Source organism: Lepisosteus platostomus, chromosome 21 (assembly GCF_059453375.1).
Source record: "Lepisosteus platostomus isolate fLepPlt1 chromosome 21, fLepPlt1.hap1, whole genome shotgun sequence".
NCBI classification, from domain to species: domain Eukaryota; kingdom Metazoa; phylum Chordata; class Actinopteri; order Semionotiformes; family Lepisosteidae; genus Lepisosteus; species Lepisosteus platostomus.
Genome location: NC_142631.1, coordinates 17641776 through 17660328, shown reverse-complemented (window position 1 = coordinate 17660328; position 18553 = coordinate 17641776). Strand labels below are relative to the sequence as shown.

At 49.4% G+C, this 18553-nt stretch overlaps 4 protein-coding genes across 14 annotated transcripts in view; 2 read left to right on the top strand and 2 right to left on the bottom strand.

Annotated features, from left to right (window-relative positions):
* Positions 1–55: 55 nt before the first annotated feature.
* On the top strand, positions 56–5692 carry LOC148644147 (protein SET-like). The gene is made up of 8 exons (XM_088615388.1): positions 56–375; positions 1885–1942; positions 2060–2202; positions 2796–2899; positions 2991–3104; positions 3751–3921; positions 4327–4473; positions 4806–5692. Exons 1-8 carry the CDS (start codon positions 303–305, stop codon positions 4827–4829), a joined length of 834 nt encoding a protein of 277 aa, XP_088471514.1. The 5' UTR covers positions 56–302; the 3' UTR covers positions 4830–5692.
* A 770-nt stretch (positions 5693–6462) lies between these two features.
* Positions 6463–7862, bottom strand: LOC148644146 (uncharacterized). The gene is made up of 2 exons (XM_088615391.1): positions 7130–7862; positions 6463–6842 (listed from the first exon to the last, which is right to left on the bottom strand). The coding sequence occupies exons 1-2, from the start codon at positions 7617–7619 to the stop codon at positions 6688–6690; spliced, it is 645 nt and encodes a 214-aa protein (XP_088471517.1). The 5' UTR covers positions 7620–7862; the 3' UTR covers positions 6463–6687.
* Positions 7863–8045: 183 nt separating this feature from the next.
* Positions 8046–18485, top strand: dync2i2 (dynein 2 intermediate chain 2). Its single transcript, XM_088615386.1, has 9 exons — positions 8046–8786; positions 8915–9175; positions 11906–12015; positions 12451–12608; positions 12927–13036; positions 13897–14061; positions 14653–14891; positions 15237–15394; positions 15836–18485. Exons 1-9 carry the CDS (start codon positions 8709–8711, stop codon positions 16072–16074), a joined length of 1518 nt encoding a protein of 505 aa, XP_088471512.1. The 5' UTR covers positions 8046–8708; the 3' UTR covers positions 16075–18485.
* sptan1 (spectrin alpha, non-erythrocytic 1) overlaps positions 16378–18553 on the bottom strand; it is a 42881-nt gene continuing 40705 nt past the window's right edge. For all 11 annotated transcript variants that reach the window (XM_088615365.1, XM_088615363.1, XM_088615362.1 and 8 more), the window contains 2 exons: positions 17143–17290; positions 16378–16750 (listed from right to left, as the gene is read on the bottom strand). In XM_088615365.1, coding sequence (XP_088471491.1) covers positions 16625–16750; positions 17143–17290 — 274 coding nt within the window. In that variant the 3' untranslated portion in view covers positions 16378–16624. The remainder of the gene's footprint in view (positions 16751–17142; positions 17291–18553) is intronic.

Here is an 18553-nt window from a genome sequence, read left to right as displayed (position 1 = left end):
CCCACCCTCGCGGGGGCGGGGCTCCTCCGGCGATTTCCATTCGGCGGGGCGCGTGCGTCAGGGCAGGGGGAGCGCGTGAGTGAGCTCGAGCGCTTGTGGCGGCGGAGGAGAGTGTGTGCTGAGCCCCTCGCGCTGGGTACATTGTGGAGGAGCGGCGACACACGCTGTTATTTCGCAGATTTCCAGCCCGGGCAGAAACTAGTTTTCTCTTCCTCGGGGTGGGAGAGACGCCAAGCTAACGAAACCAAACCGAACCGAGTCCATCTTTTAAGAAGCTATCTCGTTCCCAAGCCTGCGAAAACATGTCGGCTTCGGCGGCGAAAGTGAGTAAAAAGGAGCTGAACTCAAACCATGACGGAGCGGACGAGACCTCCGGTAAGGAATGGCGGCCTCCGCTGCACCGCCATTTTTCACTTGTTTGTGTGTCCGTGTCTCCCCGGGGGTGCGCGGGCAGCGGGCGGGCGGCTCGGTTTCCTGCGGCGGGCCGGCCCCGGGGCGAGGTGCGGGGACGAGGCCGGCCGCCGCCGCCGCGCTGGGCGGGAGGAGGCGAGTGGGAAGCGGACCGGCGGGGGAGGCCATGTTTCTCCTGCACAGGCTTCATTGTGCACCGGCGGCATGCCCGGCGCGGGCAGCGGGCTCGCCAGCCGCCGGGCCGGGGCCGGACCCCCCCTCCGGTATTTCGGAAGGGGGTTTCGCCGGCACGGCGGCCCGCCGGCCAGCCCGCTCGGCGGAGCGGGGGGCTCTTCCTGCGCGGCTGCGGGTTGGATGAGCCGCTCCGAGGCCTAGCGCCGCTCATTGTTGTTGTGCCGCTTCGCCATGATGCGCCGGAAGCCCCGGAGCTGCGAGGCCGGGCCGAGGGGCCCCGGTGCGGGCGAGCCCGGGCGGGGAGGGGGCTGTGCCGGGCCGGGCGGGCCCGGGGCTGCCGCGGGCTGGCGGCGGGGCGGCGGGCCGGAGCCCGGGCGGCCCTGCAGGAGAGGGAGGGAGGCGCCGACCCAGCGTGAGGCCTCGCTCATTCAAACCACGCGGCTGCAGCAGGAAACGGCGTCTCCGCTCCGGGATACATCGACATATCGTCGAAATGCCGGCCGAACCGCCAGAAAAGCACCGCAGCGGGACGATAGCGCTTGCATTTTGCAAACTTCTGCGCGGTTTAATTGTTTTGTAAACCGACCCCCCCCCCCCCACTTCGTTTCGCTAGGAGGTCCGGGGAAACGGTCAGCGAGGAGCGTGTGTGAATTTGTTCTCCCGTTTATCACCCACCTGAGCATTTGCGTTTCTTTTAAAAAACAAATTAGCAAAGCATAACTTGCTTTAAAAGGTTTTCACACGGTTTTTGTTTTTACGGTGGCGAATGGTGTGCTGCTGCGGAAGTTGAGAAGCGTATTTCGTCTTCCAGGTGCGGAGTGTTCTGTCAAGAAGCGTGAACTCGATTGATGATGGAACAGGATGCATGCCTGTTTTTAAAACTCTTCTTAAAACGCCGTCTTCTATTGAATTGTGGAATGGGACTATTTCACAGGCCTTTCCGTTTCAAATCATAAAATTGTTGTAAGAGGGCGAGAATTGCGCTTGCAGATAGATACTTCGGTGCGTTCAGTCAATGCCTGCTGCAGACGTACGGTTTTTAGCGTTTTCGGCGACCTCGGTGCGATTTCGGATTCTGCAGCCTGGGTGATCCGCGAGTGTCCAGCGGTTGTTTTGGTTCTGCAAAGTTCCTCTCGGAGTTAGAGCTGAAATCGAAGACGACGATTTAATGTACCTCAGCTCCACGTGGTGGGCAGTTTCACTTCAAACCCGTTTAGAAATCAGGTGCAACACGTAGCGTGCTTGTTTCTGATCCGGACTGCAAACTCTGCCTAAAGAATTACCATTTATTTCTTCTAGAAAAAGAGCAACAGGAAGCAATCGAACATATTGATGAAGTACAGAATGAAATTGACAGGTGAGAAGCTTTCCTAAAATCTAATTTATCTTAAAGCAATATTCTTTGTTGGATTTATCTTTGTGGTATCGTAAGGGAATGTTTGCTCAGAAACATGTTTTTTTTCCCCCTTTGCAGATTGAATGAACAGGCCAGCGAGGAAATTTTAAAAGTAGAACAGAAATACAACAAACTACGCCAGCCATTCTTCCAGAAGAGGTCAGAACTGATCGCCAAAATCCCCAACTTCTGGGTCACAACGTTCGTCAATCATCCACAAGGTTGGTTCTGCCTCTTCAAGCACAGTGGTGTCTTACTTTATTCGCTCGTCTTGTGCGCAATCTTATAGGGGAATGTTAACATAGGGCACCTCATGAGAACACAGGAAAGGTTACAAAAATGAAAGGTGGTCCTTTGGTCCATCTGGCTGGGAGCTGACTAATCAGACAATCACGTCCCTCGTTTTTTTCAAAGAAGGCAGGATAATCGATTTTGACAACATGACAACTCGTATTCCCAGAAATCTCTGCATAAAAGTACTTTATATTTGTTTAGAATTGCATGTCTTTGAGCAGAATATTGTGAATTCACTTATTAGTATCCAGGTGCTTTCTTTTTAAGGTGATTTGTCTTCAGCGGTTTAAGAGCTATGAAAGGACGTGTATAACGTCTGCTCAATGTTGCAGAACGGGGTAGAGCAGTGCAAAGATTTTAGATCTGCACAACCTACAAGTCATTTACACGTTTAAGGGATACCCCCCAGAAATGCAGAGACATTGTCTGCATGAGGTGCGGTTTGTGATTGTGAAGGGTGTAAGGGAGTGGTTTTTGAGAGGGGTGCTGTTCTGACTTGAAACTTCTCTTCTCCGAACAGTTTCTGCTCTTCTTGGGGAAGAGGATGAGGAGGCACTTCACTACCTGACCAGAGTCGAAGTGACAGAATTTGAAGACATAAAATCAGGATACAGAATAGATTTTGTAAGGAAGCGCCTTTTGTAACTGAGTTCGGTTCTGCGGGTAGAGGTAGGTGCCTGTTGCCTTTTGACTGACTGTGCCTTTTCTCTTTCAGTACTTTGATGAAAATCCCTATTTCGAAAACAAAATCCTTTCCAAAGAGTTTCACCTGAATGAGAGTGGAGACCCATCCTCAAAGTCGACAGAGATCAAATGGAAAGCGGGGAAGGTATGCTGTCCTGATTCTGCATCCACACGTTCCCCAGTCTCTCCTGGTTTGAACACCTCTCCAGTGATGTTCTCTGTGGGCCTTTCGTGAAGCTGGTCAGGACTTCGTAACTGGGGCCATGTAGTGAAAATAACCTAAAAAAAACAGACAGCTCAGCCTGATGTCTCTTCCCAGGCTGTGGCCTGCACTTGTGCACCCCTGACAGGGATCGAGGAAGTGCTGCAGTGGTGTGCCTTGATTTGCATACATAGCAGGTGCTTTGCATAGCTCATGCATTGAATATTTACTATAATGTTATAGTGGTGGCAGGGTGATCTTAACACTACACACAACCCATATGTGCTGAGGTGAGGCTGGATTCAACCCACTTCTTTTGAAAAAGACAATTGAGACCATGGAAAAGCTGTACCTTGTGATTTTTCTCTGTACAGTTACAGTAGTTTTTCATAGACCTGAGTCTTAAGACTTAAAACCATTATTGGGTATTGTATGAGATGCTAGAGTAGAAAATGTGCTTTCTGACTTGTAGCAGACACTTGGAAGTCAGCTTATACCTCTTAAGGATTATAATTACCTGTTCGTTGTTGTCACTGTAAAATGACCCATTACTGAGAGCTGATCGTGGAGCCTTACTTTGCCGTTTCAGGATCTGACAAAGCGCTCCAGCCAGACGCAGAACAAAGCCGGAAGGAAGAGGCAGCATGAAGAGCCAGAGAGCTTTTTCACCTGGTTCACTGACCACTCTGATGCTGGAGCGGACGAGCTTGGAGAGGTCATCAAGGACGACATCTGGCCAAATCCCTTGCAGTACTACTTGGTAAGATACAAGGAACGCTGGTGGCAGTCAGATTCACCTGTAATATCAGAATTTAACAATTGTACTTGTTTTATGGATTTGGTTTACTTTGAGGATTGTTGCCCTTAGTGTACATGTTGTAGCGTGTATAATGTGTGGTGCAGAGTATTTTCATTTTTTCTGTCATCGGATTGCTGTTCTTGAGGGGTACTGCACATCGCACATTCTCAAGTCAATCAGTTGGCTCATGAAGGGCTAAATGAGACATTCCTTCTGTAGCCAGGTTGCTAGTGGTGTATCGGTGTGGGAATCTCGTCCAGCTGTTTCTTGGATCCCAAGCGCCGGAGCTAGGAGGTTTCTTCTAGGTTTAATTTTTTTTTTTTTAATCTTGAGACTTGAGTAAAGTGACTTTTTTCTCTTCTGAAGGTCCCCGATATGGATGATGAGGAGGGAGAGGGTGAAGATGACGAGGACGACGACGAGGAGGAGGAAGGCTTGGAGGACATTGATGAAGAAGGAGATGAGGACGACGGAGAGGAGGATGAAGAAGATGATGATGGGGAAGAAGGAGAGGTAACGAGCTTGCTGTTGATAACGGGCAAAGCCTGTGATTGGTCCAAGGTGCAGACCAATGCTGTATATTTAGATAGGAGTCTGATACTAATATGAATGTGCTGTTCATCATGTCGATTCTGGATGTTTTTTCACCAGTTCAATCTATAATGCTGTGTAGTTGGATAAACCTTTTTGAGAACAATGTGATCTACTTAATGTTCTTCACTGGCGTGGGGGCAGATGACCATAGTTTGTTTGTGGCATTGGGTCATTTACAGATAATTTTTCCGATGAGTACAGAACCCGGGCGGCTCTCGAGACTCATACGTCTCTGGTCTGCTTATTTCCAGGATGACGACGGGGAAGATGACTAAATCCGAACAGGACAGATTCCACCTCCATCCCTCCCCATTTTCCCGTTCATTTATCCTCAGATCCCTGGGAGCAAGATGCTTTTTTTAAATTTTTTTGTGCTCCGTCTCCTTGTTCTCCTGAAGTCTCTCTTCTGTCCATGTCATCCCTTAATACAGGTTTATTACCAGGAAAGACTTGCATTGGAAAACTAGTGGCAATCTCTTGAAGTCCCTTGTTTAATTTTCGACTTCCACACCATCAGAAAAACATGTAATCTGCACACCACCTTATAGTTTAAAAGGACATAAAGTAGCAATTTATATATATTTTCCTTTTGAGGGCTGTGAGTTTAAAAGCCATTGTGCAGTGAGAACAGATTTCTATCTTCCCTCCTTTTTTAATTTTTCTCAATACTGCTTAGCCCCCAGAGATGACACGGTTTTCCCATGTGATCATATGGACAGTTAGGAAGTACCAGCTCGTTCCCGTTTCCTCTTGTAATAATATAATGTTTTCGGGGTCAATATTAGGTTAGGGTGGGGTTATCATAGGCGGTTGGAATGGGTGGGCGCAGGTGGGCATTTTGACACAACATCACTGACTTTAGAGGTTATGTTGATTGATCGCATTGTAATGTTTTACAGACATCCATAAGGTTTGAAATGACATTTTTAAATAAAGAAAAAGAAAAAAAAACTACTCTTCTCTTGTAATTTTGAACCCTGCTACTTCAAGAAATATTTAAAAAAAACTGTAGAATCTTACATGGAATCTACATCTCTAATCATTTCTTTTTTTTTTCCACTGGAAAGAAAACTGCTCAATTTTAAACGTTAAAGTGTACAAGTTGCTTTGTTACAATAAAACTAAATGTGTACACGTACGTGTTTGTGGCTGTCTATTAACTACGGGTTTAAGTTGGCTCTGGGCAAGAGTGAAAATCGGACTTGCCCTCCAAGGTAATGGGGAAAAATTTGAGAACTTCTTGCGGTATCCAGACTCAACCAGTATGTTTGAGAAACCAACAGCACCAGGTTTTCTTTCTGGCCTAGGAGATGATAACAGAGTGCAATAACTTAAACTTAGAGGTAATTTTAAGTTGTTTGCATTGAGTGGGGCAGGGTAGGAGTTACATGGAAGAGAGAAGGGGTGTTAGGGCTCTAGACTTTCAAGTGGGAAATTTGAGCCCAAACGGGCAGTGGAGCACTTCTTTAGGATCATGCCTGGCTGTAGATGTTTTAGGTCAGCCATGGGAAGGTATGTCCAATTCATGAATGTAGTTCAAGTAGGGAGCTGTGTGTGCATATGTAGGCTGTAAATGGAACATGTAAAGGTTTATTCCGTGCTGAAAAGAGACTACGTTGTGGCTGTGGTCTAGACACCCAATGAAGGCTCCATAGCTGGAACATTTTTTCAGCGCGGAATAAACCTTCACTTGTTCCAGTCCATGAATGGCACAATAAAACTTGCTACTCTGTAACTGGACCTGTTGAGCATCTTTGAGATTTTAAAATCCAACATAAATCCTTGACAAGCATACTGCTGTAGACTTGTCTAGTATATGATGGTGAACATCGGCATCCTGGTGAAACAGGATGCAGGATAAACAAGCATCGCAAGTCTCAAGCTGTGCTAATAACAGTGAAAAGCAAATTGCATTTATCATAGCTACACGTTTTTTTATTTTTCACCGTATGAAATTGAAAACTTGAGTGGAGGCGACACTGACTTGAGCACAAAGGATTGGAATTCACATAGACACCAGTTTTAAGTCTTAAAGGTGGAGACGTTCTTTTACACGGAGTTGAAACGCTGAACCAGAAAGTCCAGTAGGCTTCAGGCACAGAGAGGCAGTTAGTTGTAAGGAAGCTGGGGGGTTTAGCTCTGAAATGTTTTTGGCGTCAGCAGAAGAGAGGCGGCAAAGTTTTCCTGCAGCAGCTTGTCGACGATCAGCCCGACAAACGTCTGCTCTGAGTCTTCAAACTCCCTGTCCGACACCCGGTCTGGCCAGTCACTGGGCTGGAAGCCCCAACCTGAAATCAGAATAAGGTCTGGTTACATACAAGGCCAGCAGCCATGTCGCCCCGCAGTTCCCAGCTTGGCAGCCCGCTGAAGCCCAGCGGTGTGAGCCTGGTCAGTACCTGGACAGGACACCTCCTGGGAAAGCTAAGGCTGCTGCTGGAAGAGGTGTTGGTAGGGCCAGCATGGGTCTGTGCAGATCCTAATGCCCCATGAATTAGCCCCAGAAGTCCTGCACACGCAGGTGAGAGGAGTGGATAACGCCCACTGCCTCCCTCACGCCTCGTTCAGACAAGAATACCTAGGTGCGTGTGGCATCGCGGGCACGTCGCTACTGTCCAGGAGTACCCCGGGAACCAGGAGAAATGCCCGTCCGCCGGCCAGTGCCGCCGCACCGCCGCCCTGCGCAGCGTGACGACCCGGAACCGGGAGCCGTGCGGGTTCTGGAAGAGCTGGACCGGCACCCTCCGGCCTCCCACGGCCGTGCCGTTGCGCTGCGCCAGGGCCAGCCCGCTGGCGACGAACTTGAGGTCGGAGCCGAGCGCCACTTCGTGCCCGCAGGCCCGGCACAGCAGCAGGTCCCCGGCCCCAGCAGGGCCGTGTGCGCCCCCGCAGGCCCGGCCCGGCGCCGACAGGCACCCCAGGCACCCCAGCCACAGGCACGCCGCCAGCACCGGCCGCATCCCGGCCACAGCTCCGAGGAGGAGTTCACGCCGTTTCCACATCTCTTTTTTCTCCCCCCCACCACCAATGTTATAGTTCTTGTTCTCAGGCTTTACCACGAACTGCATGAACGGATATTTTAAGTCTCCGGTGCAGCCAAGCGCTTCGATCAGCTGCCCGTTTTTACAGTGCCGTCAGCGGCAGGTGTCGGTTTTTTTACGAGCTCCGCCACTCTTCCTCCGTGTAATCACGGATTAGCTATGGCTGACAGCCATTTTAAGCGCACAAACTCCCCCCCCTCCTTTGGTGCTGGGCTAGGAACTAGACCCGCTTCATGCACAGCGATACTGGAAGAAACACTGTTTCCCGGCTCTCACTGAGCCGAGCAGCGCCGCCTTCAGACCGGAGGTCCATCTCAACACCGGCCCCGCTCGCAGGTTTGTCTGGGCGTGCGTCTCCTCTCATGCCCTGGTAACGAAATGTGTGTCTCTTGGATGAGCTAAAATATTAATAATAATAATAATAATAATAATAATGACTCGTAGACAACTAGTCCCAAATAAAGCTGGCGTTTCATGCCCCTGCTTGAGTGACCGCTCTTTTGGACGTTAAGAACCTGAATCATTTAATACCTTTATTTTTCCTCTCCAATCCTAAAAAAAAACATGATTTATTACTATTAGATACGCGTATGAAACCGATTTCACAGCTCCAGTCTCTGCCCAGGCCTCAACGCCACCTCGCCGTTTCCAGGGAGACGGACGCTGCACACGGAAGTGAGTTTCCCCTGGCAGGAAACGGTGTGGACTAGCTGCAGTCTCTGGAAAAACTGGGAAAAATATTAAACTCGCAGTACTGTGACGGTGACTTCTATGCGGTATACAATAAGACTAGGCTTTTCCGAACAAAAAGGAATGGACGTAAATATATCCCTCACGGACTCATAGCTGAGGTAGCCGTGGCGTGCGCTGCGTACTGCACAGCGACATTTCCACCAGCTGGATGAAGACCTTTAATTTCACTGCTAAGCAGTTTCAGGTGGTCTGTGTTACGGGCGTTAGCTAAACAAATCAGTCTTATAGAGTTTCTGTTTCCCGTATTGCGAAGGTAGAGGCAGCAAAAAAAAAAAAAAAAAAACAGACGCCCAGTGGAGACATTTAGGGAAACAGTCTGAAAAATAGTGGCGTTTTAACACCCCCGGTTGAATATATTCCAAAATGTTCACGGACGAGACTTTAGAAATCGTGGGCGCCGGCTCTCTGTGGAGGAAGTCGCGTCAGCTGGAGCAAGAGTCGGTGAGCTGTTCGTCATTCAATACCGGCGGAACGGTTCGCGTACAGCTCTGCACACGTGTTTGCAGGAGCGCTGGGGTTTCTGTGGACACGCTGTGGTGCCGTTCCGTAGCTACTGTTTTTCTTCCCAGAAAAGCTGCCAGACGGCACCCCTGCAGACCGCGGAGGTGGAGGTGCAGTCCCTCCAGACCTCGGACAGTGGCACTCAGACTGACGCCGACGAGCTCTGGGCCCAGCGCTCCCGCCTGGCCCCGCCGTCCGAGCAAGAGGCCCCCGGTCTGGGAGAGTTCCTGCTCCGGGTGGAGGGGACGGTGGTGAAAGAGCTGGCGAAGAACGCCAAGAGCCACGCGTTCAGCGGGTTCGAGGTGAACTGGGAGGACCGGAACCAGACGGTGAGAAAGACCGAATCTAAACCAGCCTTTAGCCTTCCTGACAGACAACCTTCCAGGTAGTGGAAGACACCCTGCCTGTGCACGTTTTCAAGACGGCGTTGTAGATCTGCTTACTTACACACACTTAATCAACGAGTTCGAAAAACGCTGACGACTCGGACAATAGATAGTTTTCAAGGCCAGGGTTAAGAGCATAAGAGGGGTTACGAGCGAGAGGAGGCTATTTGGTCCATTAAACTGGTTTCTAGGTGTTATTTCATCATAAAATCTCTTGCAATGTCTAGACGCATCACAGCATTATTGGAAAGTCACTGTCGTGGTAACCTACATCCTAGGACACCTCCAGGGCGACGCCTCCGTTACATACAGTGGATATCAAAGTCTACACGCCCTTATTGAAACTTCAGCTTTTGTTGATGTAAGGCTGAAATCAAGACAAATCATGTCAGCCCTCCTTTTTCTCCACATTTAATAAGATCTTGTGACCAACAATATTTCAGTGAAAACTGAATGGATCACTTTTTAGGAAAAATAATAAAAGCTTTTTCAATGCTTTGTACAGAAGTGTGTACACCACTTAACTAATCCTTTTGCTTTGATTACAAACAGACCTATCCAAACAGGCTGACTGCTATCAACTTAGTACAGCTGGATTTTGCATTTTTTAATCACACTGTTATTTGCAGAAGAGTTCAAGCTTAGTCAGATTGTAAGGATAAGTCCTGTGCAGTCAGGTCAGTCCACAGGTTTTCTATAGGGTTGAGGTCCGGGCTCTGACTGGGCCAGTCCAGGACATTGATCTTCCCTTTTTTAAGGGAGTCTTTGGTGGAGTTGGCAGTGTGCTTCAGATCTCTCCTTTCAACACATTGATTCTTCTTTAACTCCAGCTTTCTGTCAGAGGGTAGCAGGTTTTGTGCCAAAATCTCTTGATATTTGGAGCTGTTCATTGTCCCCTCTATCCTGACCAGAGCCCCTGTCCCCACTGAAGAGAAGCCCCATATCGTGATGCTGCCAGCACCACGCTTGACAGCAGGGCCTGTGTTCTTGGGGTGATGAGCCATTTTGGATTTGCACCAAACACATCTTTTGGAATGTAGGCCAAAAAGTAATAAGACCATAATACATTTTCTCCACATGGGTGTGGGAGATTGAAGACATCTTCTTACAGGCTTGGATGTTCTTTTTTGTGAGAAATGGCTTCCATCTTGCCACCCTACCCCACAGCTCAGACTTGTGGAGAACACGCTGACTGGTTGTAATATGCAGGGGGTGGGCAGATACTGCCATAACTTCCTGCAGCTCCTTTAAGGTTGCCGTTGGTCTCTTGGAAGCCTCCCTGATCAGCTCTCTCCTTGCCCACTCATCAGGTTTGCAGGGACATCCTGATCTTTGCAATGTCCTGGTGGTGCCATATTTCCTCCACTTCTTGATGGTCTTCACAGTGTTCCTTGATATAGGTCCTGTCTTTGAAATCCTTTGATATCCCTCTCCTGATTTGTACCTTTCAACAATAAGATCCTGTAGCTCTCCTGTTAGCTCCTTGTGGAACAGGGTTATCTGCACTATGCAACCCAGAAACCTTCAGGGAAATCCTACAGCAGCAGCTGATTTTATTTAGGGCTAATCAGAATCACTTCAATTGATGTCAGGTGGGGGCAAATGACCTTTGTCCATGATTTGGAATGTGATTGGTTAAATCTGAACACAGTTACAACCCCCCTTCATAAAGGGTGTGCACACTTATGCAACCAAGGCATTGAAATGATTTGTTTTTAATTATTTTTCCTCATAATGAACCATTTGTTATTCACTTAAATATTGTTAGTTACAATATCTTATTATAGGTGAAAAAGGTCTGACAGGATTTGTTTTGATTTCAGCCTTTACATCAACAAAAGCTGAAATTTTGCATTAGTGGACGTTTGATATCACACTGTGTGTGATAAAGCCTTTCAACATGCTCAGAGTAGCAAGTAACTGGGACCTGGAACAATTTGCTGTAAAGTGGGACGCTGAGACTTGTCCAGACACTTTAATCTGAAAGATGCATTCTCCCAACCACGTTCAAAACAGCCTGCATGCTGTAGAAACATTGTCTGCGCACCTCTAGTTTGAAAGAAGAATCCTTATCACCATGCATCACCTCTTCTTTCTCCCGGAATTATCTGAACTTGACATCAGTGTGCAAACAAGCACCTTTACAGTCAAGAAGAGGCAATTTGGCCCATCTAGACAATTTGCTAATCAGTGGTCAATGCAGGATCCCATGCGTGTCGTTTCTTGAAAGAATCCAAGGTATTGGCTTCAACAGCATGGCTGCCCAGCTCCCCCCCATTCCCACAGCCCTGTGGAGGTGGTAGGAGTTTTCTCCTGTCTGTTGGAATTATTTGTAATGGGGTAATGATGAACCAAGATTCAACTGCCTTTGAGAATCGGTGCTCAAACCCTTTGAGAGATCAGGTCCAAATGTAGCTGCAGTTAAGTCAGTAAAGTGCAGCTGTAAAGAATGAACCGACTCCCTTCCTAATGTCATGTGTTAACACAAGTGCAATGTGAAAAATCCCAATTACATTGGAATTAAATAATTTAAATATGACAGGGATGTAACAATACAGTTTGTGTATATATGCGTACAATGTGTGTGTATTATTTTGTCATTTTACAAGACGGTCACGGTAGGAGAAATCTGAACAATTTTTCAAGGCCCTGCGTCCGCTCCATTCCTTCTAGGTGACCCGCCTCCACTGTCTGCAGTACACCGAAGCCCAGGATAGGAGGCTGCACGTGACCAGTGTCTCCTGGAGCTCCACAGGCTCAGTCATCGCGTGTGCATATGGCCGGTGAGTCCTGCTGATGGTCCCTTGTGCCACAGTGTTTCCCAGCCCTCTGAAGAGCGAAGTTATATTGTAGTTCAACCAGCTGAAATCAACATGGACTGTGCTCATCGGACTGGAGAGGGCCCGATCTCGACGTGTCTACGAGAGAGTGTATCACCCGTGCGTGCTTTTTAAAATACCAGTTTCTTTTTAACTTGCAATAAGTACCATTCTTTTCAGGTACCACTGGTCTACTTTCTTATTTTAGTTACCTTAACTAGTGTGGAAAACAAAAACGGGCTCAGTGCAGTGGACTTCCATGCATCTGATCCAACAGTTTGTCTGTGCACCTGTTCAGATGAAACCTGTTTTTATGTCGCTCCGCACTAAGCGCTGTCCAGTCTGAGTCTTCCTGCTGCTCGATGTTAAAAGGGAGGTGTGTCTTGCTGTTTATTTCAGTGTGGATGACGGTGACTGGAGCACAGAGCAGTCCTTTGTGTGCACGTGGAACCTGGACAGGAGAGGGTTAAACCCCAAGCGGCCCGACCTGGTCATAGACGTGCCAGCGCCTGTGATGTGTCTGGCTTTCCACCCCTCCCAGCCCTCCCTCATCGCCGGTGTGTAGGGAATGGTTCTGACGGGTTCTCATTTGTTTGGGTGCGCAAGGGAGTCCCACCACTGTTAGGCTGTAGGAAGTAGGTAATCAATTGAAAAGCTGCAAAGAAAACAAATGTCACAGCAACCGGTGCTTTCTCACCATAGAGCACTCCATGGACAATACAGTCGTCTGAAATGTGATTATCTGAAGTCTAAAATGTACCTTTGAAAACCCAGGGGATCTGCAGTTTCTTTTCATGCAGTGTTACCTTCCCGTGCTCAGCGTGCTGATGCCTGCGCGCACTCAGACCGCTGTCTCCTGCCTTGTGTCTGTGCAGGGGGTCTGTACAGTGGGCAGGTCGTGGTGTGGGACACCAGTCGCACCCAGGACCCGGTGTTCGCCCAGACAGGCATGTCAGCAGACGCTCACCGGGAGCCCGTGTACCAGGTACTGCTCATCTCCGATTACTGTATTGCTTTGGATTTTTTATCACGGTAATATTTAAAGCATTGTGCTGTTAATGGAGAAATAGTGTTTCTTTGTTTTCTTGATTCTGCAAGACCTTAGCATCCGTTTGTGCTTGTATTCATAACTGCGTCTGTTTTCAGTATTGGTGAGTTGTGGCTTGGTATTTGGTTTCTGTAACGGAAAGCTCTTGAAAGATATGTAATTATGTAAGAACTTTCAGGGTGCTATTTAATATTTAGGCACTAAGTCTCATAGACTTAAAAGGGGAAAGAACCAAATCCCATCTTATATGGACATGAGCAGGGCCAGCTGAAGTGCAGTCTCTAGCTTCACGCTCAAGACAGGCAGGTATCTGTGATTGCTGCAGATCCATCTCCGTTAGCAGAACATACATTTGAAATGGTATTTTAACATGATTCTTACATGGCTACTTAAACAGTTGTGTGTTTATAAAGTTATTTTTTTTCCTTCATCTCTTCTGTAAGTTCCTCACTCCAACTCTGACTGAGCTCCAGAACGCCCATATTAAACATATTCATGTACATTGCTAGATAAAGATGTGAGCAATGAAATTGTGATCTGTAAAGTTCTTAAAGTGATCTGCAGTAGGAAAGCCGATTCCAGCATCGTGTGAGCTGCAGATTGAGAATGACGGGCATGAAGGAAGATGAACATAAAGCATTGCTTCTGAGGTGTTATCTGGAGACGGATGATCGGCACCAGACCGATCATTTTGAGAGGCAATTGAATGACTCGAGATGAACGAGACTGAATAACCAGAAATGAACGAGATGTTTTAAGTTGATTGACTAGAGATGAGCCTGTGTGTCTGTGTGCAGGTGTGCTGGGTGCCAGGGCCGCGCAGAGGCGAACAGGCTGTGCTGAGCGCGGGCAGTGGGGGACGGGCCCTGCGGTGGCGGGTGGATGGAGAGGGGCGGCTGGCGCTGAGCGCGGGGTACGCTCTGGCCGCGCAACAGATCCCCCGCAGCGGCGCGCTGAGCAAGGTGAGCCCCCGAGCGCCCCGGGACCCCCGTACCCGGGCCCTTCCGCATTGCCCTGACAGTTAGAGCTGGAGCCTGGGTAGCTCTCTGATCTCCCTCCTCCTTGGCGCTCAGACGGCTGGTTCGGGGGCCTACTCTGGGACACCAGATGTCCTCAGGAAGCTGAGGATTAAGATTCCCAGTCCGTGAATGGGATTGCGGGTTGCAGGTTTCTCCGCTCGTGCTGGGCTCACTCTCTGTGACGGGGAGAGGAGCTCGGCAGCCCAGGAGGACCTTGGAGTAGAGTCGCTGCTCCTCTGGATTGAGCCAGCGGAGGCGGCTCGGGCATGTGGAGGGGATGCCCCCCGCTGGAGGTGTACCAGGCATGGCCCGCTGGGAAGAGACCCCCAGGACAGGCCCAGGACCCGCTGGAGGGAGTCTCTCTCTCAGCTGGCCCGGGAGGAGCTGGAGCCTGTGGCTGGTGGAGGGGGGGTCTGGTCTTACCCTGCTCAGTGTGTTAGGGCCGCGAGCTCAGCAGGAGTAGATGGAGTGAGCGTATTCACGGGGCAGACACACGGACCTCACACACTGCTCGTGTCCCTGCTGTGTCCTCAGGCCCGCGGGAGCGGCGCGGTGGGGGTGACGTCCCTGGCGCTCAGCCCCTGGGACTCCGACGTTTTCCTGCTGGGCTCGGAGGGCGGCCTGGTGCTGAAGTGCTCCTTCTCCGCTCAGGCTGCAGCGGCGGGGCCCCCGGGGAGCGAGAGCCAGAGCGTGACGCTGAGGGCCCCGGCCCAGTTCTCCTTCGCCCCGCGCTGCGGCCCCGTCCACGCCCTGCACTGCTCCCCCTTCCACAGGTCAGCGCCGCCGCGCCGCGGGCCGGGCCCCAGCGGGGAGGGAGGTCCCCGATCGCTCGGTTCACCAGACGAGACGGGTTTTGTTTCACACCGCTAGCCAATTTGCTTTACCGCTGACTGCAAAAAGGCCTCAGTGTGTTAAAATGCAAACGCGCGAGGGGCATTTTTAAGAAAAATAATGACCCTGGCAGCTTTTTTTTCTCTTTTGACTTTAAACTTCCGTTTCCTTGGGAAATTTCGCCTGAGCGGCACCTGCCTGTAATGTCTCCTAGGAATGTGTGTGTGGAATGGGATGGCTCGAGTGCCTGCTGTTCAGTGTGCTCAGGCCTGTGGTTTCTGCTGCAGGAACCTGTTTGTGAGTGCAGGGACAGATGGCCTGGCCCACATTCACAGCCTGCTTCAGGCGTCCCCCGTGCTCTCGGTGCGCGTGTGCGACGCGTATGTGTTCGGTGTGCGCTGGTCTCCTACTCGCCCCCTGCTCCTCGCCGCTGCTACAGGACAAGGTGAGAGCCCATCTCCTTGCTAAACCACCTCCAAAGGCATCTTGCTATATTTTGAAATAGAGTAATTGCAGTTGTTGTATTTTGTATTTGTTCAGAGGGAACCTGTGCCACTGTTCCTGTGTTTGATTGTGCCCGAGAACAAAAGAAAGAGCCAGCTGGTCCTTGTCTGTTACTGAATGGTTTCCAGTTATACAGCCCCTCCTCTGCGTACAGGGCAGAGTCGATGTGTTTTGAAACTTCATTAGTGCAACAATAATTGCCTTAAAAAGATAATTGTGTAGTTACAAACTGTGACTATGCTTTATTTCAGAAAGTTCAGTTAATTCCACCAGATGCATTTTGTCTAGTGACGTTGTCCCAAAGCCTCTGCCCTATTTAACCTGTTTCTCACTCACGGGCTGTGGGAAGGTATTGCATTTCTTCCACTTGCATTTCCTGCAGGATCAGTGCTGCTCTTTGATCTGGGACGGGGGTCCCTCAGGCCCACAGCGACCATTGAGCACAGCGCAGAGGGCATGGCGGTCTCCTGCCTGGAGTACAACCCCAGACAGACGGACCTGCTGGCAGCCGGAGGCGCCGATGGCACGGTCAGCATCTGGCAGCTAAGCCCCGAGCTCACAGAGCAGGGCCCCAGGGAGGTGGCACAGCTGGAACAGATTGCACACGAGGTGGCGGAGTGATGATCACCAACTGTGAGTGCCGCCCACAGCATGCCTCCAGTCTGTTACTGAGGCAGTTTGTCGTGGGTGAAAAAAGTCTTTTTGATGCCTCTGCTGCTGTACAAGAACTGCCCTTTCTGTTGATGCTTGAGTATAGCTCATGTTGTATGTCTATCCTACCATTGTACAATATTTGTTTGTATGTATTTGTTCCTTGCACTACACCCAGCATTTTCAGTAAAGCTGATTTTTGTCATTAGAAATATATACTGCAAAACAAAGTTTTGAAATTAAACCGATTCAGTCAAGGAAAATTACATACAATTTTTCCAGTTTGAACCAGTAGCGTTTTAATTAAGCTCACTGCAGGTACAGGAGTGTTGTTTTATTTTTAGTTTCTATGTCTTAAGATCTAGCGAAGCATTTAGTAGCTAACACCACAAAAACTGCAGACAATCACAAAGCTATCGTAAGAGTTACACAGAGAGAGCGAGTCAGCCTGAATCATGCAGGTGTGCCGTCGGAAAACGCGTCCCGATTTGTCACTGGCAGGCGAGGGGGGGACGGGGGATCAGTTGACGAAGAGCGAGCGAGTGAACTCCACGAAGTCGAAGGCCGAGGGGAGCTCACGGCCCTTGCTGTCCATGTAGGGCTTCATGTGCGAGATGCAGTAGTCGGCCTGCTCCTTCGTCAGGTTCTGGAAGCAAAACGTTAACAATTGGTTAATCCTTTCAGCCCTGTTACTTGAAAAGGTGTTGGTTAGGCAGGACATCATGATTAGGGCTACAGCAGGGAAACCAGGCCTAATTTGGGGTCCTCATACGCTGGCAGTGAGCAGTCTGGGAGAAGTGTTGAATTCCTGAGTTCTTCAACTCTTCTGGTAACAAATGGGGGATTGTCATAAGGGTATAGATCAATACACAATAAGCGAACAGTGTTTTCCAGTCAACACTACACTAGTCTCTTTCGGCACCACAGCAGACAGGCCATACTGTGGTGCTGGCTCGCTGCTCGGGCCTGGAAGCCTCGACAGAGCCTGAGGGCAGCGCAGCAGTGATGTCAGCAGTGTAGCGGGCTCGGGGACCCTACCTGGTAGAGCTCCTCTTTGGTGACGTAGGGCTTGTTCTCTGCACTGAGGGCTCGGAAAGCGCTTTCGATCTCCTCGCTGGACTTCACGTTCTCCGTCTCCCGGCTGATCATGAAGGCCATGTACTCTTGCAGAGACACATGCCCGTCCCTGGGCAGAGGCAGAGGCAGAGACAGACACCCACGGTCATTCAAGGGCCTGAAGCAACACTTCCTACCAGCAAAGCAGGGGCTTCTCGGCCCAAAGCCCCGCAAGCTCAGACAAGAGGACGTCCTTTCTCAATAGTTTGTTTGTTTCATAAGATGCTCATTCAGTTCAGTACAGCTCTTCTTCTTTGGGCCTTTGCTGTTAAGTGGGTGCACTAGTCTTGGCGATATCAAGAAAACCAATTTTCACTTTTGAGCTTCTGATACTCAATTTCAATTACAATTACTGCAGTTTCCCTCATGGGATTAATAAAGTATCTATCTATACTCAGATATAGCCCTGCTTTCTAGGCCAATCCGCCACAGTAATAACCTTTATTAATTTTTCAATGAAATCCAAGTCATAGAGGCAGCTAATCAGCTGAAGCACACCCAAAAGAGAATGGCAGTCAGCTCTAGATTCAAGCTGCCAGAAGCTGGTGAATTTGACACTGGCAGTTCTAAGCAGTGGAACCGTTTCCCCCAACAACCTTTGACAGCCTAGGAAGCATGGCAAAACTCGAAGCATGCCTGAACAGGAAGGACACAGCTGTGATTCTTCATGCTTTCCCAAGCTCTCAACCTTAACCCTTTATCTGCAGATTTTTCTGACAAACCTGAAAACTTTCACCTCAGGTCCTGACAAAGGGAGACTGTAGGTTCTCAAATGGACTTCAAAGCTGCTACTGTAACACGTGAAATGCTCCATGGGTGTAGACTTTTCTACATTCTTCACATACCTAATAGCTCACTTAGATCTGAAAATGCAGATTTACTGGTTGTATCGAAATGCCATTTTCAGCCACTCAGGCTCAGAGCCTTTAACCCTTTACTTCTGCTACACCCTATCAACATTTATGTAACATTAAACTGCAGCACCGAGGGCAGGAGAGGCATCGCCGGGTGCCTGCGGATGCCCAGCAGGGTTCGGTGCTGCCGAGTCGAGAGTGGCCTGGCCAGCTCATCACACCCTACTCTCTGCACCACTTGCTGAACCAATACTAACTGCGCACTCGCTCGGGAGGCCTTGAGCGGGCTATTGTGTAGAGGTTTGCAACTGGATATGCAATTGCTCAGCTTTTTATTCACTTTTGCTCTGCTCTCAAAAGCCCTGGTATGAAGGAAGCTACATAAAAAATAAAAAATAAGAAACTGCAGCATTTCAGTCTTTCTTCCTCATGTCTGCTTGGTGAGCCTTCACACTCAAAAACTCCAGACCAATACTCAC

Bases quoted from the DNA above. Each gene is read 5' to 3' on its own strand.
- LOC148644147 (XM_088615388.1), top strand. From the start codon at position 303: ATGTCGGCTTCGGCGGCGAAAGTGAGTAAAAAGGAGCTGAACTCAAAC. The intron at 1,943-2,059 runs GTGAGAAGCTTT...CCCCCTTTGCAG, and splicing joins GTACAGAATGAAATTGACAG to ATTGAATGAACAGGCCAGCG. The intron at 3,105-3,750 runs GTATGCTGTCCT...TTGCCGTTTCAG, and splicing joins TCAAATGGAAAGCGGGGAAG to GATCTGACAAAGCGCTCCAG.
- LOC148644146 (XM_088615391.1), bottom strand. From the start codon at position 7,619: ATGCAGTTCGTGGTAAAGCCTGAGAACAAGAACTATAACATTGGTGGT. The intron at 6,843-7,129 runs GTATTCTTGTCT...TTCTGATTTCAG, and splicing joins GCGATGCCACACGCACCTAG to GTTGGGGCTTCCAGCCCAGT.
- dync2i2 (XM_088615386.1), top strand. From the start codon at position 8,709: ATGTTCACGGACGAGACTTTAGAAATCGTGGGCGCCGGCTCTCTGTGG. The intron at 8,787-8,914 runs GTGAGCTGTTCG...TTTTCTTCCCAG, and splicing joins GTCAGCTGGAGCAAGAGTCG to AAAAGCTGCCAGACGGCACC. The intron at 14,892-15,236 runs GTCAGCGCCGCC...TTTCTGCTGCAG, and splicing joins CACTGCTCCCCCTTCCACAG to GAACCTGTTTGTGAGTGCAG.